At 49.4% G+C, this 20,832-nt stretch overlaps 8 protein-coding genes across 8 annotated transcripts; 6 read left to right on the top strand and 2 right to left on the bottom strand.

Annotated features, from left to right (window-relative positions):
* The first annotated feature begins 35 nt into the window (after positions 1-35).
* EDB91DRAFT_410293 (uncharacterized protein) lies at positions 36-1,062 on the top strand. The gene is made up of 3 exons (XM_041327167.1): positions 36-616; positions 663-978; positions 1,051-1,062. The coding sequence occupies exons 1-2, from the start codon at positions 242-244 to the stop codon at positions 840-842; spliced, it is 555 nt and encodes a 184-aa protein (XP_041182986.1). The 5' UTR covers positions 36-241; the 3' UTR covers positions 843-978; positions 1,051-1,062.
* Positions 1,063-2,893: 1,831 nt separating this feature from the next.
* On the top strand, positions 2,894-3,530 carry EDB91DRAFT_1077379 (uncharacterized protein; the record flags this gene model as incomplete). The annotated part of the gene is made up of 5 exons (XM_041314928.1): positions 2,894-3,013; positions 3,075-3,149; positions 3,208-3,290; positions 3,357-3,411; positions 3,471-3,530. 5 exons carry the CDS (start codon positions 2,894-2,896, stop codon positions 3,528-3,530), a joined length of 393 nt encoding a protein of 130 aa, XP_041182985.1.
* On the top strand, positions 3,479-4,328 carry EDB91DRAFT_410542 (uncharacterized protein). Its single transcript, XM_041327170.1, has 2 exons — positions 3,479-3,978; positions 4,031-4,328. Exons 1-2 carry the CDS (start codon positions 3,679-3,681, stop codon positions 4,178-4,180), a joined length of 450 nt encoding a protein of 149 aa, XP_041182984.1. The 5' UTR covers positions 3,479-3,678; the 3' UTR covers positions 4,181-4,328.
* A 148-nt stretch (positions 4,329-4,476) lies between these two features.
* Positions 4,477-6,133, bottom strand: EDB91DRAFT_1234089 (uncharacterized protein; the record flags this gene model as incomplete). The annotated part of the gene is made up of 13 exons (XM_041321166.1): positions 4,477-4,594; positions 4,651-4,778; positions 4,804-4,859; positions 4,881-4,974; positions 4,996-5,016; positions 5,044-5,048; positions 5,088-5,359; positions 5,381-5,393; positions 5,418-5,509; positions 5,549-5,571; positions 5,622-5,755; positions 5,809-5,895; positions 5,995-6,133. 13 exons carry the CDS (start codon positions 6,131-6,133, stop codon positions 4,477-4,479), a joined length of 1,182 nt encoding a protein of 393 aa, XP_041182983.1.
* A 1,163-nt stretch (positions 6,134-7,296) lies between these two features.
* EDB91DRAFT_410301 (uncharacterized protein) lies at positions 7,297-9,357 on the top strand. The gene is made up of 2 exons (XM_041327168.1): positions 7,297-7,358; positions 7,736-9,357. Exon 2 carries the CDS (start codon positions 7,797-7,799, stop codon positions 8,868-8,870), a length of 1,074 nt encoding a protein of 357 aa, XP_041182982.1. The 5' UTR covers positions 7,297-7,358; positions 7,736-7,796; the 3' UTR covers positions 8,871-9,357.
* A 1,562-nt stretch (positions 9,358-10,919) lies between these two features.
* EDB91DRAFT_1099114 (uncharacterized protein) lies at positions 10,920-12,403 on the top strand. The gene is made up of 5 exons (XM_041317121.1): positions 10,920-11,225; positions 11,263-11,499; positions 11,551-11,711; positions 11,768-11,924; positions 11,984-12,403. Exons 1-5 carry the CDS (start codon positions 11,068-11,070, stop codon positions 12,144-12,146), a joined length of 876 nt encoding a protein of 291 aa, XP_041182981.1. The 5' UTR covers positions 10,920-11,067; the 3' UTR covers positions 12,147-12,403.
* Positions 12,404-14,215: 1,812 nt separating this feature from the next.
* EDB91DRAFT_1099088 (glycoside hydrolase family 47 protein) lies at positions 14,216-17,394 on the top strand. Its single transcript, XM_041317120.1, has 17 exons — positions 14,216-14,661; positions 14,723-14,910; positions 14,961-15,063; positions 15,115-15,132; positions 15,191-15,264; positions 15,318-15,450; positions 15,499-15,558; positions 15,611-15,634; positions 15,685-15,710; positions 15,761-15,827; positions 15,876-15,947; positions 16,006-16,137; positions 16,190-16,298; positions 16,352-16,436; positions 16,490-16,834; positions 16,890-16,933; positions 16,987-17,394. The coding sequence occupies exons 1-17, from the start codon at positions 14,575-14,577 to the stop codon at positions 17,136-17,138; spliced, it is 1,719 nt and encodes a 572-aa protein (XP_041182980.1). The 5' UTR covers positions 14,216-14,574; the 3' UTR covers positions 17,139-17,394.
* A 102-nt stretch (positions 17,395-17,496) lies between these two features.
* On the bottom strand, positions 17,497-19,138 carry EDB91DRAFT_1286028 (uncharacterized protein; the record flags this gene model as incomplete). Its single annotated transcript, XM_041324800.1, has 9 exons — positions 17,497-17,675; positions 17,732-17,805; positions 17,950-18,114; positions 18,166-18,307; positions 18,412-18,508; positions 18,581-18,636; positions 18,721-18,833; positions 18,894-18,945; positions 19,007-19,138. The coding sequence occupies 9 exons, from the start codon at positions 19,136-19,138 to the stop codon at positions 17,562-17,564; spliced, it is 945 nt and encodes a 314-aa protein (XP_041182979.1). The 3' UTR covers positions 17,497-17,561.
* Between the last annotated feature and the right edge of the window lie 1,694 nt (positions 19,139-20,832).

The following is a 20,832-nucleotide window of genomic DNA, read 5'->3' as shown; positions in this document are numbered from 1 at the left end:
GCCTGGTGCCGCGCGGAGCCAGCTTAACCTCGTCTCCGTCGGTACACGTCAACACATCACCAGTGACAGCGACATTCGTGAAAACACCCTTGAACGTGATCGGCATGATAGTAGTGTGTTTATTGTTGGGGAGAAGAGGGAATCAGAACTGGGTTGGTCCTCGAACCTGGGATTGTACCATCTTTTATATGCACGTCGTTGCAGGCTCGGCATTCTGTTGCGCCGAGCAGCACACGCACGCATGAATCATGTAAGCGATTCAATTGCAACTGACGAAGTTGGCACACAGCATCATCCTGGCACTTCCGAATTACATACATTCCTCGCTTCCGCTCGCGGGGAATGTTTGTCAATGGGGTACGAGAGGAATTGTATGGAGATCCATGATGTCTCGACGGTGACTATACTACTCCTGGCACTTCCATTGCAAAAGGAGTTGCAAGCATGCCTCGTTTTCGCTCGCGAGGAATGTTTGTCAATGGGGTACGAGAGGAATTTTATAGAGATCCATGATATCTCGGCAGTGACTGTACTGCTGGCACTTCCATGGAAGGGGAGTTACAAATATTCCTCCATTTCGCTCGCGAGGAATGTTTGTCAGGGGATCTTTCTAGAGGTTAGCCAATTTCACGGCAGTGACCACATAATATGAACCACGCCAGGGTGTATTGCAACAGGAATTACAAACACTTACAAACATTCCTCGATTCTACATACCATACCCTTGGGGGCCTGGGATCCCTGGATCAACGGGGATGAAGTATAATGTCCCCTGTTTTGTAATATCGCAGCTGTTCTCAATTGATATTCACAGTATCTCCAGCTCACTTCATCCTCTTTAGACTCTCGTTCAAAATGCCAGCGCAGGCATAGGCTGAGGACCATTAAGTGGCTAATACTACTCACCTCCGCAATCTCGACCTTATTCATGAAGGTCAAGGTCGAAATGAGTATATCCTTCTCGCACCCCTAAATCGTGTAAGTCATTCAATCCACTGGTGAACCATACTTAGTGTAATTGTATTGAGTAACTCATCACCTCGTGATCAGCAATTGTAACGCAAACTTTAATCGACTGATATCTACCAACTTCCTCTGCCGCCATTGACTCATGAGCGAAATTTTGGAATGTTGAGCACCTTGTTAAAACTCCGAGCTTGCTCGGTTGCCGCAACCACCTCTGCAATAAAGTCCGAGCACCCGGTCTCTTTAGCGACCCCAAGGACATTGGCGGATTGTTATTATATTTTTCTCTGTTTTTCTTTTTTCCTCATCGACATGATGACAGCCGCTCTCTCTTACTACTTCCTGCCGCGACCCTGACGCCACCCACGCACAGTTGCGCCATCCACCGCACATATGCTCAGTCCTCGTCCCCGCTACTGTTGACCAGGACTCCCCACCGCTCCCCATGCTCAGTCGCCACCTCCAACACCTTCCTGCAGCTCTAGCGTTGCCCTCCGCACCCATCCACAACCTCTCGCTGCTGCGCATGCCCAGGAGTAAACTCCTGCAACTGCAACCGACCGCTGTCCTGGGACCAACCTCGACCCTTCCCCACCCTTGATTAGCGTGGCACAGCCGCACACGCTCAACCACAGCCTTCCTCATGCTCCCACTGACCAGTCGCGGTCCTCATCTACCTAATACCACGCTTAACATCGACCTACCGCTGTCTACACCAACCTCCCGAACCTTCCTGTCACCCCGGCGCTGCCCTCTCTCGCTACCCGTCAATCAATGACCGCCCGCAATCTCTCGTCACTTCAGCGTGCCTTTAGCACCTTTTCCCCATCTTATGTACCTTCCCTCTCCCTCTCTTCACACTTTGCTACACATACTCACCCCCTTACTAGTTAGATATATATTGTGTGAATATAATAATGTAATATCTCGAGTAGTGACTGGAGTTGAGTGTCACAGTAGCTGAACCTCACTCACGCGTTCTTGACCAAGGACCCAGGCTTCAAGTTACAGTTTACAACAATGCAATATATTTCATACATATACTAAAGTGACACGAAAAGAAAATACGACGACAAGAGAAGACCATCGAAGGCGCAAGAGAAATATACGGGAGAGAACATGGGTAATGACGAACACCACAGTACAGAGGGAGAAAGGAAGCAGTACCGGAACTGCAGAGTCACCTGCCAGTGGTATTGGCAGTGTATATCAACGTGGACTTTAAGCCTACATAAAACTGCGATACATCATTTCTCCATGGGAATGCAAGCTATACCGTATGCAAAGGCCAACTTAACCAAGTCGCTGTCAGCCTCCGTACAACGGCTAACGTGTGCCTCGTCACCAAGTTTTATGCTCCGGCCGACCATGATCATCTGGTCTTCGATCTCGATCCCTCACCAGTTTGGAATACTAGGTGCAACGAGGATGCCAGGGTGAAGACCAACTCCCGTCACAAACTTCTATTGCAATGGAAGTGCTAGGCGTACTAGTCCCCAGCAGTGGTCGCCGCCAAGAAATCAGCTGGTCTCTATAAAATTCATCTGTGCCACAATGACAAACATTCCGCGCGAGCGAAACCGAGGAATGCTTGTAACTCCTTTTGCAATGGAAGTGCCAGGAGTAGTATAGTCACCGTCGAGACATCGTGGATCTCCATACAATTCCTCTCGTACCCCATTGACAAACATTCCCCGCGAGCGGAAGCGAGGAATGTTTGCAATTCGGAAGTGCCAGGATGATGCTGTGTGCCAACTTCGTCAGTTGCAATTGAATCGCTTACATGATTCATGCGTGCGTGTGCTGCTCGGCGCAACAGAATGCCGAGCCTGCAACGACGTGCATATAAAAGATGGTACAATCCCAGGTTCGAGGACCAACCCAGTTCTGATTCCCTCTTCTCCCCAACAATAAACACACTACTATCATGCCGATCACGTTCAAGGGTGTTTTCACGAATGTCGCTGTCACTGGTGATGTGTTGACGTGTACCGACGGAGACGAGGTTAAGCTGGCTCCGCGCGTGCCAGGCGACCACGCTCAGACGGTACGCAGCTATTACATCGGAGACATGTCCCGACCCTCGTGCTGACAAGCGATATTGACAGTGGATTGTGGAATTCAATGGTAAACCGCAGGCGACGATCAAGAATGAGAGGTTCGGTCGATACTTGGGATGGGACGTGAGTCTGTCTGCGAGCTGAACTGTTCTACTTGATTCGAATCTCACCTTTTTTCCAGAAAAAACACATTGTGACTGCCACCTACACTTCTACACCCGATCTTTGGACGGTCAAAGCGACTCTAGATAACTTGAACTTCAGGTCTGTCTCAGCCTGGGCCCTGTTCGTCATCTGAACCTACCTGCTGACGTGGATACTACGATTCAGATTCCAAGCCGTTATCGACGCGGAGGCGTTCACCTTGACGGATCAGAATGGAAAGGTCGCATGACATTGCTTTTGTTGTCCATACTTTTTCTGACATGTGTTATGCGCTTGCAGGTCATACTCGACAAGAAAGAATCCGACGAAGGGAAGTGGGTCTTCTCGGAGCCTGCTTAGTGGTTCGTCGGTCAGCTGTCGAAAGGATGTAAGACTACTGTCGCAGAGATTAGGCGTGTATGGCGTACGAGTTTGAAAGTGCGAGCTATGTCTGTTCGTCGAACGTAACATTCAACTGTTACAATATATTGTGCTGCAGCAATTTTGTATGAGTGCACTCTGTGAGAGACCGCGAAAGGTCATCGTCGCGTATCAGCGCTCAGCATCCACCGTGTTTGCGCTGGAGGTACGTACCGTACGACACACATTTGCTGAAGATCGCCAAGGCCTTCGATCGGGTTGCTGTCTGTTGTTGTCTGCGTGTCGTCTCTCGAGCAGTATACTTGCTGTGCTGCTGTCACAGATGTTAATGACTGCTACGTTGGCTCTACTGCTACACTGCTTCTACCAGCAATGTCACATAGTGCCTCATTATGTCGTCAATCTATCCCTAGGTGGGGGTGTCATCGTGTGACAGTCGTTTTATCATTCTATGTTGTGCGATTTGACCGTAAGTCCAGGAGAGAAAACAATCATTCGACGATAGGTTGTTCGACTCGATGCAATCACGACGGTGCTGTATAAAAATCGTTCCTCAATGCGTCGGTGGAGGTTGGGGGTGCCTCAAGCAGTGGTCAGGTGGAATCTGGATCAGCTTATCAGAACCATGACGGACTGATGGATAGGGACATCAGTAGGGGTTTCACCAACTGAGCAGATTGATGACAGACTGGCAGGCTAGGCTTGAACTTAAGATGGTAGCAAATTAGCACAACCGCGACGAGATGAGTTGATGATGTTAGATTATTAGTTACAGACGAGCGTAAGTCCCACTCGGAACTTATCTCTATACCTTAATCACGCAAAAGAAATACAGACTAGGACAGCATGGGTATGGCTGGGCATGATCTACAATTGCAGCCTCTGTGCATGCACAATGACAAAAAAAGTTCGTCGTTCCCTATGCCTATGTCTTGAATATCCGTAAAAGTCGTGCCTCTGTGACGATGCGAGTACGACAGAGCGGACACTCGCGAGATGAGGCGAGAACTAGTTCTGAGCAGGTACGGCACATGGCCAAATGTCTGTAGGGATGAGTTAGCGAAAGCCGTGCGTGTAATAATAAATGAGAGATACTCACCCGCAATCCACGATCGCGATATTTGCCTCCTGATCCTGACATATCACACATAAACCCGAACGTTCCGTGTATGTCGTCCTGGGAGGAGAACTGGGTTGAGGTGATGAGGAAGATGGTGAATGATGGTGCTGGGGACTCGTCATGCATCTCGACATTCTCGGCAGGGTCTTCTGGTCCATGCACATGGGCGTCTTCTGCTTCTGCTTCTGCTTCCGTCTCCATGGCTGAACTTTCCGCTGCCCTCTCTCTATCCCGCCGTTCCCATTCCTCTTGTTCCCTCTCCTCCCTCTCTATCCTATCCCTTTCCTCTGCTGCTGCTCTCTCCTCATCCAGCCAAGTACTGACGCGCGCCACGAGTTCTCCTTTCTCAAGGATATCAGTGGGAAGGCGTACGCGTGCTTCGAACAGTATCTGTTTCAGCGTGTGGATAGGTAAACGCGAGAGGGATGATGGGGACATTGCCAGTAAGGCAGAGAGTGGTGGCGGGGGTTGAGGCGTTGGTGGCGTGGAGGGCTGAGGTGCCGAGCGAGGTGAAGTCGATGAACGCGCATGAGACGGGCTAGCGTTGGACGCTGGAGATGGGCGTGGAGTGGAAGGAGGTGCTGGTCGAGGGGGCGTTTGTGGCTGCGAGGCTGTCCTGAATCGTGGCGGCTGTGGTGGAGGTGGAGGCGGAGGAGACGGGGGCCGCGCAGGTGGGGTCTGGTGCCGTCTTGGGGGCTCGGGGGTATACGTTGTGTATGATGCTGGCTGAGGTTCAAGGTCAGGACGGGGGAAATCGGGTGGTGATGTGGATGTTTGTCGCTCAGTTGGGGGCGGAGGACGGGTGCTAAAGAATCCACGGGGTCGAGCAGAATGGTGCCTAGGGACTTCATTGGTGCGATAGTAGGATTCGTTCGACGGGGGAAGGGTGCCTGATGGTGTCTGGAGGAAGTCAGCGATATAAGGTTATATGAGGGTGGGATAGAATGCACCTTTGCAGCGATGATGGAATCCACGAGGTCATTCTTGTCGATAGGGCCTTTGACGGGGATATTGTATGCGTCGACATAGCGGCGGAGCTTGGAGAGCGGCAGAGTCTTGAGCTGATACTTACTGGAAGCAGTTACTGAATGCAAGACATCAGATCGGAGAATGTTGATGGCAGGGTGAGGTGCGTACTGTTAAGGAGTTCGATACAGAAAGCACAGACGTGGACTAGGTCATAGCCAGAGGCTGTGCCATGTCGGGGCATGAGCGCTTGGTAGTCTGCGCAGCTCGGACAAGTATGAGTAGCCTACCACGCCGATCGAAGGCGATTTTGAATCATTAGCCAATGTAATGAACGATCGCAGATGTTGAACTGACCACAGTGATTACAGCGGGTTGCGCGCGTAAAGAAAGGGATGAATTCCTTGTTACATTTCCTACATGCGTTAGGTGTGCGATTGGTTGCAGGCGACGGTAAAGCACCGCTGAGTAAAGGGAGACCGTTGAAGTTGGACATACAAGTGGCACCTAGAGCTGAAGAAGAAGAATATTTGTACTCTTGAGGGTCACTGGGATAAGCTGTACTTTAGCTAGGAGGCCGTGTGACACAACTAATTCTGGCATATTCTCGCAACAGCCTTCGCGCGTACACTGCACGATTCATCGAGGTGTTCTTTCCTATACACTGACCCTCAGCGATCTCTATAATGACATAAGTAAAGAAGTAGTCATATTTTCGTAATACATCTTCACTGACGATGTTCCTCGTTGGATTCTCTATAATGGAGCAGGAAGGTTGAAATCATGGCCTGCCGAGCGATGATGCTAGCTAGCTCGGATGTCACGTGATATTGAATTATCTGGAAGTTGTTGAAAGTGTTTCGAGAACTTCTGATGAATCTTCTTCTATAGCAATTGTACGTACGTAGTCAATTCGTAGAAACCATCGATCTGACAGTGATATCATTGCATTTCAGTCGTTTGTGATGTCTTATTCCAGCTTTCGAATTCCACCTTCTCAGTCTCTGTCAAATCCTCCACCCAATATATCACCATCGATCTCATCTACATCTACACCACCAACTGGTGTGTCCCCTCCCACCACACTGATATCTCAACCGACGTACCCCACACCCTTGGTATTCTCGTTGCCCCAGCTCTGTACAGATGTCAAGACCGTGCTCCAGCGTGTGGAAACCTCCAATGACGAGCAGAAAAAGATGTCAAAGAACTTGAATGAGTTGGTCACAAAGGTCAAACTTTTGGAAGGTGTCATTTGTGGAAGTGTAGGCCGCGGCGGCAGGAAGGCCAAAATTTCAGAATTAGATACAGTAAAATCGGAGGGGGGCATAGTTCGTCGCTTGGCGGCGATGGATGACACGATCAGCGAGTTGCTCGAACATGTTTCGACCTTGGATACCGCTCGCCGTGCGTTTCCCAACCCTTGTTTCACTTTTCATTCTCACCTTTACTTTCCGAATAGGTAACCCTGTGGTATGCCTATGATGCAAGCACTAACACACGCACGCCATCTCCAGTTCAAAAAGGTGCGCTTATTGATATCAGTTGATGATGACGGCCGATACATTTAGCTTTAGAATACTTTGACGTATCGACGGCTACAGATGACCATCTCCCCGCCATCGTGCCACCGTCCTCATCGGCATGTCTATTTCGGCCTTTATTTCCTTCTACGCCGTACTCTCCTGACGGGCTCGCCCCTGCTGACTGGAACGCGAACCGTATGTTTCTCCCTTTCTACTCTTCATCTCATGCTGAGACTGTAAATACAACCTTGTCGCTGTTTCTAATCATGTCATGTGCAAATATTTCACTTACTTTCACTGTGGCGTTCACGCCGGTCATCGACTTCTCTACAATGGTCATCTTACCTGATGAACGCCTGCACACGTACTCGCAGCTGTTAACTCACATCGTCCTTTGGGTAAGCTTTCTTCTCCCTTTTCGGTTTTGTTTCTTTGCCCACCCCTACAAGCCTCCAGAACCTTCCATCTCTCATCCTTTCATCAGTTTGCGCGCATATATCCAGTCCCTAAATTCCAACTCACTAACGCACGCACCCAACAGCATTCGCTCACTCGCAAGAATATATGCGCAGTGTTCAGCGAGATCCCAGCTTATCTGCGAGCACAGAGTCTTCAACTACTCCGGGTTATACCATGCTTCCTGAGGTTTTCAACACTGCCCCCTCTTCTCCTGTAACCGATGTTTCCTCTCGCTTAATGACTCCCTTACACACCGATGTCCCCGCAAATGGACCAGATCGTTTCTGTTCCTCACCGCTCCCAACTCCCTCCCCTGACACTCCTCACGATGAGAGTTTCAGTATGGCGAGCGATAGCAATGAGTTAAATATTAGGCCCGCGTCGAAGCTCTGGTCTTGGGCGGGCTCGCGACTGGGTCTGGATGGTCCCGATCGAACCTCATCCACAACGTCATTCAGCGCCACATCTCACTCATCATTTCATCCCACCTTACCTTTGTCTGCTGGTTTGGTTCACAACCCTGCACGCGCATCCATGCCACCTGCATTCAAATCCCCCAACTATGCCTCGTCTTCTGAATACAACCCTGCTCCATCACATCTCCCATCTGCATCGACCTTACATTCCACGTCATCAACCTCACTCCCGTTTAACCATACCATCTTACGCCCTGCCTCTAACTTCGTTCCTATCCCACCCACTCCACCCTCATCGTCACTTTCGTCTTCTTCCGCCCACTCCGATATCATGCACCTCGCGAGCCCACCCCCAACACCCGTCTTCGCACTCACACGGGAACGCGTGGCTGTATTGCGCCACGAGGATATAAGGGGAATGGATTGTGAGGGACCGTGTGTGGATTGTGACACACAACGCGAACACGGGGGACACGAGGAGTATCGTGACAAGTGTATGGACTCGCAGGAGCAAAGCCCTGACGAGGAAACCCAGGATCACATTCAAAGTACAAGTGATGATTCATCTCGCATGTGCTTTGATATGGACACGTCTTCTGGCGAGATGGGTTCCCCGTCACGGTCGTTTGAAGCGAATGCGGAGGCATCCCCGCATATCCTTGAGGCACAACCTGAAGGGTCGGGAGTAGAGCCTGCGTTTGAGGCGCAGGATGAAAGTACGATCGCTGATTCATCGCCCATGTGCCTTGATGCGGACACATCTTCCGGCGAAGTAGGTTCCCCGCCACCGTCGTTTGAAGCGGGATGCAGAGGCATCTGCGTCTGTGCTTGATGCGCAACTTGGAGAATCGGGGACTGGGTCCGGAAGTCCCGCTGTCTGCGTTCGAGGCGCAGGATGGAAGTACGATCGCTGATTCATCGCAAATGTGCTTTGATACGAACACGTCTTCCGGCGATATGGGTCCCCCATCGCCGTCGTTTGAAGCGGGTGCAGAGACATCTGCGCCTGTACATGAGGCACGACCCGAACGGTCAGGGGCAGAGCCAGAACTCCCGATGCTTGCGTTTGAGGCACAGGTTGAGAGTACAATCGATGATTCATCGCACATGTGCTTTGATACAGACACGTCTTCCGGCGACATAGGGTCTCCGTCGCGGTCATTTGAAGACCCATCTTCGCCTGTACCTGAGGCGCAACTTGGAGAGTCGGGAGTGATCTCTCTGCGTGCGTTTGAGGCGCGCGGTGAAAGTATGATCGGTGATTCATCGCGCATCTCCTTTGATACGGACGCGTCTTCTTCTCCGCCACCGTCGTTTGAAGAGCCATCTTTGCCTGGAGTAGAGCCAGAACTCTCGCTGCCTGCGCTCGAACCTCGGGCACCTCCTGAGGACTTGAACGCACTGCGGAGGCTCATACATGGGTGCGAACTCCCGCTGTGGCCTGGTTTGGGTGTGGCTAGGATGCGCGAGGGTGGAGAGCCTCGTGGTGAAGGATCAACGTGGACCCATGGGTCTGGGGATGTGAACGCGGATTCACGTGGATCGAGTCCAGAAGTGGGCGTGCGGCTTGACCATACACCTGATGCTGGGGTATCAGGCAAGGTAGAACTTGATAAGCTGCATGAACCTGGACGGTGAACATTCTGGAGAGTTAGAGCTTGAAGGTGGAGGCCTCGATGGGGCGCTCGAAGAATCTGGAAAGCGTGTGACAGAGGGGCTTGCAGATAGAGCTTGAGGGTGGAGGTCTCGATGGGGCGCTCGAAGAATCTGTTGAGCCAGCAGAAGAGCGCTCTGATCCTTCACTCATGCCAAACGACACACTCAAGGCCAGACTGACACGCGAGACGGCTGCTCACAAGAGCATCATCAAGAACACCTTTCAAACCCAGAAGACAGCGTGCAGGCCTGAGCCCGAACCTATTCTGTCTGAGCCACGCCAGCCAACTCCCTCAAATCTGCCATACATTAATGCCGACCACTTGGACCAGTGCGAGCCTCTCCATGCTGGGGATTCCCGTGAACCATCGCCCGCAGATTCTCTGTTTCGAGATGAAGAGGCCGTTGCTACAGCACTCGCAGCAATATCTCCCTCTACCGAGAGTGAGAGTGGGTCCCCGCCCCCGCCGGTCTCCCCGGAGGATGTTTCTGTGTGTTTGCCTCTACAGTCCGAATTGGAGGCATCGTGTCCAGGGATACAGGACCAAGGAGACGGCCCTACTTCACAGGAATCAAGGGAGATTCTTGATGATGGGCACGGCTTTCTTGCTTATCGCTCGACGTTTGCGGAGCTTGCGGATTTCATGAACGGCTACACTGATGGAGAAACTTCTGCTCTGAGAAGTACGTGTACAGAGGACCTTGCGGAGTCAGATCCTGCAGAGATACATGTGGAGCAAGAACATGCAGTGACCACTGATCACCAGGAACACGTTGAATCTGACATTCATACATTTACCACGCTCTCAGTCCAACCTGAAGACACGCGTCCCGGTCACTCCCCCCTTACCGTCACTACCCTACCCCCCGCAGTTTCACCGTCATCTCTTTCATACCGATTTAACTCCCTATCCCCACTGTCTTCCCTAGGTGAGTCTCCACCGACACTGGAAAGGGAAACCAAAGCTGGAGACGGGGAAGGGCGAAATAAAACTGGGGTGGAGTTGCGCAGAACAGACAGTCTCGATTCAAACGAAGACTTTGGTTTCTACAAGACACGCTCGGTATTGGTGCATCAGAAGAAGAAGAGGATGTTGAGATCTACGGATCCGCATGAGTCTAGTGCGTTATCTCCGAGAGGCGGATCACGCGCATCCATCGAAGAGCTCTCTGTGCTCGCGAGGAAGGATCTGCGCAAGGTCGACTCCAAGCGCAAGTTCGACTCATCGGAGTCAGCGATCCAGTCGCAGTCTCCAGGCAAGAGAACCAGGCTCCACGGAGATGTGAATGCCACGTCATTCAGCGTGGATGACGCGACTCCTTCATTCAGCCATCTGGCCCATCGTCTCCAACGCCGAAGTGTAGGAGATCCAATGCGCCGATCCTCATGTTCCTCCGCATCGGCGGAGAATGTGACGACGCTCCAAGTTGAGAGCGTTTCGGCACCGATGGACGTGGACGATGCCGGTGCCAGTGCCAGTGCCAGTGGTACGGGAACGATCAGCGAGCCAGCGCAGACCTTCGTGACCACGTCAGAGATGAAAAGTGCAGAGAAACCTGCAAATGAGCCTGGGGATGGATTCAATTGCGCCTGAGAAACGGGTACGACCTCTAAGCTGGAAGGCGAAGCAAATCAACACCCAGAAAGCCCAGAAGCCTGAGAGAATTGGAAAGCCCAATTCGCGGCGGCCGCAGAAGAGAAAGTCCAAGTCACTAGCGACCCAGGACGAGGCTCAGATGTGTCAGTGGCCTGCAAGACCCGAACAGGAAGGATCGTTTCAATGGCAGTTTGTACAGTGTGATAAGTCAGTGTCTTTTTGTCGCTTTGCCCTATGGTCGATCCTTAGTTTGTGTAGCTGCGACTTGTGGTATCACTTTGGGTGTGTTGGTATTGGTGAGGGAGATCCTCGTTTGGAGCCAGAATCTGTCTTCATCTGTCCGCCATGCTGGTACGTGTCTATTGTTGATTCATACCTCCTCCGTTCAATGAATGGACTTGAACTCTTTAGCGTCTTAAGTAGGTGTTCATGATATCCCACTGCCTGCTATGTTTGACTTCAATTGATTATCTAGGTGCAAAACGTCAGACCATGCGCAAGCGCGATGGAACATGTGCCCGTCCAGATTGTTCACATACCCAGCTTGAACCAGAAGAGTTTATCATCGAGCGCCTAGTCGGGCGGAAAACTATCGGGGCAGCTGGATACCTGTTTTTGGTGAAATGGGAGGGGTACGTACTCTTCTTTCTGGTAACGTGCTGGCTCCGCGACCTGATACTTTCCGCTGTAGGTATGCGATCGCGCAAGCTAGCTGGATCCCTGAGGGGAGTATAGTCGGCGCCTCTAAAATATTTGATCGGTTTGTGACAGATGCGACTGCTGAGGGTATCGGTCTCAACGCGAAAGGCGTCATTCTGCTGGAAGAGGCGAGAGATGGCGGATGGAGTGTCTAGGCTCTAGATTGCGGTGTTCTATCTTTCTCTTTATAAGGCTACTATTGTGCGTTCGGTTGATCGGGCTTCCTACTTAATTCTTAGATACTGTAATACCTAATAGTTCACCCCAACTGTGTATTACCATTTCATTATCGGGAGCTTCACCGTTTCACTGCATACAGTTACGTCGTGAATCTCTACACCAAGTAAAAATATATGGCATAGGACGTCTATCTAGAGAGATGAAAAGAGATTCCTCATAATTATACTGGTGTGCAACCCATCGTTGCGGCCCCTGTGTGTCATTTTTGCGAAAAGAATATAAGCTGGACCCAAACAAAATAACACCAACCAGGGGGCGCACTTTGACTGTTCACATCCCGAAGAGGGGGATTGTCATGGGGGGAGAGTTCAGCCTGAACCGTTGCTCGCGCTTCGATCTGGGTTACTAATAGCCAGGCGTCCCAAAGCAAAGCTGAAAGTTTGAACCAAGTCATAAACTATCGATAGGTTGATCATGGTACAGGAGTTCTGAACGTCTCTCTTTTCAATATGGAGAACGGGAATTGGTTCTGGCATTTGAATAGCCAGTAACCAGCAGACCTATCCATATATACCAGTAGGCTGGACACCAACTTCAAATTGAAGGGCTCGTCGTGATCACTTGACGCACTATTTCCGCACAGTTACCACCTACTTAAACCTATTTAATTCTTGAGGCCTAGCTTGAGACCTGGATAGCACCTCCTCTGCTCCCCTTCGGTTCACGGCCGAGCTAGAGCAGAACGGTAATTAATAGTAGTAACTCGGTAACACCATGCGTATTTACGAGGGCATTCATGCACATATCCCCTCCACCTTTACCCCTTTTCGCTAGCAGACATGCCATCACTTTGAAAATTAGGCCTAGGATTCCTCTCTGCAGAGTCAGCATTCTCACCTGTCATCAACCAAGAACACGGGGCTGCACAGAACAGCCCTGGTGTTTTTGCACATGATTCACTCCTTCACAGGCCTGATGGTGTTCCAAATCTTGATGCATCTGTCCTTGTCACTGAAAGCGGCCTTGTACTGGATGCTGGGGATATGGCATTTCGATCAGGCGTCGTACATCTGCATGGTACGCAAGATCTTTGTCGACTTCATTTGCTAATTCACAATTTTCAAATTTCAGAAAATATAATGAAGAATGGGAAAATGTACTTCCAGGGCAAAGAACCGTTGGCGGGTACGAACAAGTTCTGGTACCAGCACTTTGCACCGTATGAAGAAGGGGGATCCGGGCGTGTCATGATTGAGTTCTATGACCAGGATAAGATTGTTGCTGTTGTGAGTGTAGCACATTCAAGCCATAGACTTGCATGACGCGAAATGTTTCCTTGTAGTTCAAATGTCAGTCTTTCTTTCGCCTTTTTGTAGTGTCGAACTCATTGATGAGGTTCCTGCAGCTAATGACGACAATGTCGGTACGGGTGGTACGGGAATCTGGCTCCAGAATTGAAAGAGTTTGCGAGCCTTTCGCACCAGATCGTACGGTAGTGTAAAATCAGGCTTTCAATGGAATCTGTCGTGCAGTAATACCATTCGTGCTTACTGAAGAATGATATCGATGATCACACGTACCATTGGCTTCTGTTATTGAACTTCAAGGTGGCCGGCAGCTAGCAGCAGTCGCTAGGTGCATCCAACCCAGTGGAAACTCCAACTCTCCCACCGGTGGAAGGCCGTCATGCTTTCGTACGAGCTCATGATTGGACGAAAATTCACCAGTATTAGAACATTTTGCCAACATTTTCCTGCAGAAATATTGATCCAAGGATTCCAATTGCTACTCGTATAGCCTAAGTCCAAGGTTTGCTCGACATATTTCCCGCTGCCAATTTCATGTAGCGGTCCTTTCGCAAGATCTGGCCTCCAGGCGGGTTTAGCCGCTAGCGAGGGGTATGATGAATGGTTTGTGAAGTGTCCCTGGAACGTGGGTAGGATGGTGGAGCTCGGTGTACTGTGTCAAAGTGTGCGGTCTATGGGGAAAACACACATCTCGAATTCTGGTATAGGATCTTCAGCTTGTATCAGCGCGCTAAGTCCGATTACATGATTGTTGTAGTCGGTAGGTAGCCAATCAAAACCGTTCGCCGTTCATTGTATTTTCGACTTTCATAAGTACCACATGGACAAACATACCGTGATGTGCACCACGTTCATACGGTTGCGCGCTCTCGCAACTGAAATTCATGTGCAAACGACTCTATGACAGTCGCACAAGTTGGACCATAAACTGTACTTCAAAATTAACTCCAGCCGGCATCTGCAGGAGCTTCTCTTGCAACTGTAACGTAACGGGTTTGCTGTCAGAATCCGTCATGCCGATATCCCCCAACCACATCATGATACCGGGGATGGATTCCACATGGGATCCCCGATACGTTTGGGTTGACGCCTGGTGATGAAGTCCAGGGATGAGTCGGCGAGAATTCGCGAAGCTCGCGCTCCTACTATATTGCCACTCGCGAACCACGGTGATGAAAGCAACGTACGGCACCAAGCCTATAAATTTATAGGCTATAAATTCATGTTGGTTCTACCATATCTAGTTCGTTCTTCCCCATCCAACTTCCTGCCCATTGATGGCGTCTTTCAGACGCTGGTTCCTAGCGGCTCTCGCTGCATCTGTCGTCACGGCCGAGCAAGTTCAGAAATCAGGCTTGCAACTTCCCGCCAGTGCCGCCGCCCACCAGGAAGCAGTCAAGGATCTTTTTGTCACGAGCTACGAGGCTTACCAGTACGTCTCAGTGTCTTTCTTTTGACCTCCACTTACCATTTTGCGTGCAGGACGTATGCCTGGGGGCATGATGATCTGTTGCCCATTTCAAAAAAGTACTTTGATGGACGGAACGGATGGGGCGCTTCTATTGCCGACGCTATGGGCACTATGGTGAGTAACGAACCTCATCCAGAGCCCAACTGACTTGTACACATGGTGCAGTGGATTATGGGGTTGACAGTATGTTTCCTCATGCAAGACGTGAACTAACACTGACTCACCTTTACAATGTGACCAGGACTGGTTTGAAAAAGCTGTCGAGCACACTGCTAACACCAACTTTACCGTTTCGCAAACTTCTGACACCGTCAGGTGACCCTGATACCCTATTTTCAGTTTTAAGTTATCTCGCTGATTAAGTGCAGTCTGTTTGAAACTACTATTCGTTATGTTGGAGGCTTCCTAAGTGCGTATGAGCTCAGCGGGGAGAAGTATCCGGTTCTGGTTGAAAAGGCCCAGGACCTCGCCGATCAAATGGCCTATGCATGGGTTGCGGCAGTGCGTTATAGAGTTGCATGCGTGTAATGGTATCTAACCCTTTTATAGAACCAATCTATTCCGTATGGTTATATAGACTTTACGGACCACCAACCCACCCTCGACACTGTAAGCAGTTCACCAACGTCTAAGTTTCGATGTTACTCATCTTCAATTGTAGTCAAACATCGCCGAGGCTGGTACAGTGAGTCTATACTATATAACCGCAGAGCCAATTTCACATTTGTCCCATAGCTTACCCTGGAGTGGAATCGTCTCAGGTATGTGGATCGTTCGCTTGTCCAGCCCTTTCAATGAACTGGACGTGAAGTAAGCATACCGGAAATTCCACGTACCGGGAATTGGCTGAGAAATCTGTTCAATTTATGATTCAAATGGTAAGCAGGATTCCAACTTTGATGTTGGTTCTCACCTTATGCTTTCAGCCGGCCCCTCTCCCCGGTATGCCTGCTCAAGGCATCAATCCAAAGACTGGTGATTCTATCGGTGGGTATGTGGTAAGTGCGGTTGTTTGTCAGGAGCTACGTATATGGATATTCTAATCCTCCTTTGTAGACTTGGGGCGGAGGTTCTGACTCTTACTTCGAATATCTGATAAAATATGCCCGCCTTACAAATACCGACGACAACTCGTATGCCGATGCGTGGTTGACCGCCGTTGATACCTCCATGAAGACGCTCCTAAGAGTATGTAGACGTCTTCATCTCAGTGGCCTCACATTTTCATGCTTCGCGTTAGACTTCAACTGTCGATGACTGGCTGTACCTTGCTGATTATGACGATAACAAGAACATTCGTCATGTGGGGTCTCACTTAGCTTGCTTCTACGGAGGCAACTGGATTCTTGGTACTTATTTCCATCTCTTTCCCCTGTAGACTTGAGCTTGATGTCAATCCCAGGCGGCAAACTCACCAACAATGACACATTGGTTAATCTTGGTCTTCAGCTCACCGATGCATGCTGGAACACATATGCGAGCACTGCGTACGCCCCCTCCCACCGCGCCATCCATTACTTCGCTGATTCCTTGTTTCCAGTACTGGTATTGGCCCTGAAGTTTTCGCATACAAGTCCAGCGACGGCAACTACACCGGTAACAGTGCTCCTAACCAAGATCAACTCGATTTCTACGACAAGCATGGCTTTTATATCACCAGTGCCGATTACTATCTTCGTCCTGAAGTCCTTGAGTCGAACTTCTATGCTTGGCGTGTGACTGGTGATACCAAGTACCTCGACAATGCTGCTAGTGCCACTAGCAACTTCAAGAAGTACCTGTCTACAACTGTTGCTTACACAGGTATCTGGGACGTTAACAACGTGGATTCCACCAAAATCGATGACATGGAAAGTTTCTGGTTCGCCGAGGTCCTCAAGTACCTGTGAGTATCGCATCGCTGCATGTGAGAGTCTTGGACCTCTGATAAAAATGCATAGCTACTTGACATTTGACGACCCCGATCACATCTCGCTTGATGACTGTAAGCTTTTCTTCCATAACTCGCTAGCCTAAGTAACTGACGTCTTTTACTAGGGGTCTTCAACACGGAGTGCCACCCTTTCAAGGCGCCGCCTGCCAAAGCCTGTTATGGCTCGGGCAACCTTGTGCCATCTAAACCATTCTCCCCGGAGAGCCCCATCAGCGTTCCTCTACCAGCTATTTCGCCGATCCCTGCGCTCCTATAGAGTCTAGTATCCTAATGGTCATTGATTGTTTAGAGTTGGTTCTAACATTACATTGCCCGGACATATCACCTTGCATGAGCAGTCCTTCGTTTATTGTTATCGTTATTTTAGCTCGAACAATACCTCTCGTTGACATTTTGACTTGCAAGAGTAGCTTTCGTTAATTGATGATACTATCCTTTGATTTTGAGATTTCATGGGCAGTCATTAGCATTGCTAAACAATAGAGCTCTGTTTATGAAAAGGATAAACTTTGGCGCACCGGTACTCACGATGGAGTACCATCCATATACCACTCGGCGATGGTGTTCACTGTTCAACGACAAGTTCTTTAAGAGATACCCTCAACAGAAGCAACTGAATCACGAAAATGATTCAATTAAATCACAGCAAACTAAAAGACACCAGATAATTTTACGACATCTAGGTGCCAGGGTGCAAGAAGGGATCGTTGCCATAGTCAAAGTCAGAGCATCCGCGCAGAACAGTCTGATTGCACGCAAAGCACCAGTTGATAGTTGAATTGATTGCGGTCCACTAAATGAAGCTATGAGGGAAAAATCACAACGTAGGTGCTACAATGAGCGACTCACAGCAAGATGGTGAATGGAACTGTTGAGGGCGATGCTCGTGTTGCCAAACATTTTGAGCTGACGGAACTCGCTGTCTTGAGTGCCGTTTTTGAACTTCAAGCTGACCTCACGTTAACCCTGTGAATTCTGCGACAGCTCGAAGGCAACGACAGAAGCATAGTCGACTGTGAACTGGCATCAGTCTGCGGTGCTGAGCTTTATACACTATTGATACTGACCGATACCAGCAATGTCAGGAACAGTCATGATAGCGTTTGTCACGTTGAACAAACTGATGAATGGCTGGTAGTCGACATCCTGAATAGAAATCTTGACTTTGTTAGAAGGTTGGGTCATGTTACCCAAGGCCCAGAAGATCTCCGGGAAAAGAGTGCGAATGGCAACTGTACAATGTTAGTGAACTGCATTTTCCTATTGAAGATATATAAACCAACTTGTGCCGATGCCATAAGAATCGGTGAAGACATTGTTTTGGACGCAATTAGCATAATGGCGAGCCTGTTCCAGGAAAGTCGCAGGCAGGGTTTTATAACAGGCCTTGTTATGGGCATACTGGACGTTCACATGGTCATATATCTGCGAAACGATTTGAACTCAGTGTCAAATCATTCAAATCAACCCTTGTATTCCACTGCATAATCATGTCAATTTTTATACAAAAACACGATAGAATAACATACTATGTTCGTCAAGTCGTCACTGACGCTCCCCAAGTAAGGTTTTGGGGCAGTAAGGAAGGGCTCGACTGCGATGGTCATGTTTTTGAATGCAGATGCACTGTAAACTCGAGTTGGAAATACTGTCCCCGGGCGTTATGAAGCGACCACAGAAGAAACCACATTTTCATACTTCGCAATCCATCCAGCTCGTAAGAGAAGGAGCTTGCCAAAACTCCAAAGATTGCACTACAGTAAACTAGTCAGAGAATGAAGGAGCAGCATTGACAACTCGTCTGGAATATATTGGTATCCTCCAAGAGGAGAGAGAACCGTTTGCCCATTCCCCAAGGTCATTTCTGACTTCTTTGTGGACGGATATAGACCCTGAAGCAGAGCATACGCGGAGCCAAAGACAACATCTGCTCCACCAGCATCTGCACGAACTGCCAGCTGATCGATATTCACCAAGTCAGTGCTGATGATCTAGATGAAAGATGGCGAACCGGGGTTGAGGTATATATTACGAAGGAAGCGCCCGAGTTCGAATTCTCGTTGCTAAATAGTAAACACACAATGAGCAATGATTCGACATTATGCCGTGTAGCAAAACAATCACCGATTCAAGGGGAGTTATGTATGCTTGAGTAGCGTTGAACGTATTGAGGTTTTGGTAGTATTCTGTTATATCGCCTTGGCGAACCAGAAGAACGACACTGATGAGGCCCGCTGTAGTCGTGGTGTTAACCATGCTGGAGCTGGAGGCCAAAGCGACGCGAATTTGAAAGAGGAATCAGCGAAAACGTGACCCCTTGACCGGAATCGAGAACCCCGGTCCACAAATGCAGATTATATACTTACCGTCATGTCAGACAATAACCAGTGGATGGTACTGACTGCCTCGGCGGTCGAGTACGCGCTTCAGACTACCACTTACGACAGACACCTACATAACTTCGTACCAGAGAGAACAGTCTTCGAAAGACTGCGCGTCTAAAACGGCCGGCGGACCTGCGGGGGTAACACCCACGTAGGGGCATTCGCGAGTCTTGAGATATCGTAGGGGCAGGGGCCCCTTAGACTAGCTAGTGTGTCCGACATAGGGTATATTACCCCAATGGACATAAATTAGATTCAAAAAAAAAAACCAGTGGATGCCGTATGGACTGAAGCGAGTAGTGCTAGCCTGCACTAGTGTTCGAGGCGAGTTGGACTCGCTTGCGACGGTTCGAACATTCGTGGGCCTATATCCCTTGAATGTTTCAAATGATAGCTGGTGTGTCGAATTTCGGAGGGCCACGATTCGACCGTGACTGACGAGGAGTTACTTATGACTTCCAGAGGAGTGTGTGGTGCTCTGTTCTCACTCCACCACTGTTGCAACGTTCAACTTCGGCTGTGGCCAAGCGGCCCAAGCCACGGCGCAAACTGCGTATCAGCAGCTTAGTAAGTGTAATGTAAGAATGTAATGAAAAGACCTCGAATTTCGACAAACCTTGTCAGCTACGTTGTGTAATAGCGACATTAGAGAACCGGTGAGCCGCAGATATTGTCATATATCACGATATAAAGTCATATATAGTTTCGCATTTCGTCACATTGGAATACAAAGCAATATATGATCGTGTAAAACCACCGCAATCTACATAATCGCTAGCAAGAACTCATCGATTTGCTAATGAGTGAGATAGGAAATTGGGGGTGGGCAGCAGGAAGGAGGAAGGAGGAAGCCGGAAGGGTACAAGAGAAGCATTGTCCGCGAGTACACACAATAAGTAAGGCGGCAGTCCAGTCAACAGCACCGGGTTTGTAGGCTGCAATAAAAGTGGAGGGCAGTGGTACGCTGTTCAACTGTTATAGGAGGGAGAAGGAACTACAGAGTGGGAGGATGATGGTGGCGATAATGGACATGGTCGAGGGTGGCTTGACCCTTGGGTGATGGAGTCAGGGGTAGGATAATATTTGCGTTGTGTGTCTCCCTTAGCTAGACAGACATCATAGATGGAATATTGAATGAAAATATAGCCGTTTCTTCCAAGTATACTTAGGACGTGCACGGTCTACAGCATTCGATTCGTTTTCCCGCCAAAATGTGAGCTGCCGACTTCTGCATGTTGGGTGCCGATTACCGATAGGATAGTATTGCAACGCATGTAACTCATAACATCGAAATGACTGGTTCGACAAGGCAGCTGAAAGCTCGGCAGCCCCAGTTGACGAGCATGGTAGCTCTCCCAGTGCGCCAGCCCAATGCTGGTGGAGGGCTGCACGAAATTATCTTATCTACTTATCTAATTCGTCTAAGAGGTTACCAGTAAAGTGAATCTAGGCGAGAGCGGGACCGAACGAGCTAGTAAGAATGAATAATCTCAGTCTCTAGACAGAACTGAGATATTCGTACGAATCTAACTGCTATTTAAGCTAGGTAGGATAGAAACGAAAATT

This window comes from Suillus paluster (assembly GCF_016628075.1).
Source record: "Suillus paluster strain FC165 chromosome Unknown EDB91scaffold_3, whole genome shotgun sequence".
NCBI lineage: Eukaryota > Fungi > Basidiomycota > Agaricomycetes > Boletales > Suillaceae > Suillus > Suillus paluster.
Note: the sequence above shows the minus strand (reverse complement) of the source record. Positions and strands in the feature narration are given on the sequence as shown.

Bases quoted from the DNA above. Each gene is read 5' to 3' on its own strand.
- EDB91DRAFT_410293 (XM_041327167.1), top strand. From the start codon at position 242: ATGAATCATGTAAGCGATTCAATTGCAACTGACGAAGTTGGCACACAG. The intron at 617-662 runs GTTAGCCAATTT...GAACCACGCCAG, and splicing joins GTCAGGGGATCTTTCTAGAG to GGTGTATTGCAACAGGAATT.
- EDB91DRAFT_410542 (XM_041327170.1), top strand. From the start codon at position 3,679: ATGAGTGCACTCTGTGAGAGACCGCGAAAGGTCATCGTCGCGTATCAG. The intron at 3,979-4,030 runs GTGTGACAGTCG...CCGTAAGTCCAG, and splicing joins CCCTAGGTGGGGGTGTCATC to GAGAGAAAACAATCATTCGA.
- EDB91DRAFT_410301 (XM_041327168.1), top strand. From the start codon at position 7,797: ATGCTTCCTGAGGTTTTCAACACTGCCCCCTCTTCTCCTGTAACCGAT.
- EDB91DRAFT_1099114 (XM_041317121.1), top strand. From the start codon at position 11,068: ATGCGCCGATCCTCATGTTCCTCCGCATCGGCGGAGAATGTGACGACG. The intron at 11,500-11,550 runs GTCAGTGTCTTT...TAGTTTGTGTAG, and splicing joins CAGTTTGTACAGTGTGATAA to CTGCGACTTGTGGTATCACT. The intron at 11,712-11,767 runs GTAGGTGTTCAT...TTGATTATCTAG, and splicing joins TGAACTCTTTAGCGTCTTAA to GTGCAAAACGTCAGACCATG.
- EDB91DRAFT_1099088 (XM_041317120.1), top strand. From the start codon at position 14,575: ATGAAGTCCAGGGATGAGTCGGCGAGAATTCGCGAAGCTCGCGCTCCT. The intron at 16,299-16,351 runs GTACTTATTTCC...TGTCAATCCCAG, and splicing joins CGGAGGCAACTGGATTCTTG to GCGGCAAACTCACCAACAAT. The intron at 16,437-16,489 runs GTACGCCCCCTC...CCTTGTTTCCAG, and splicing joins AACACATATGCGAGCACTGC to TACTGGTATTGGCCCTGAAG.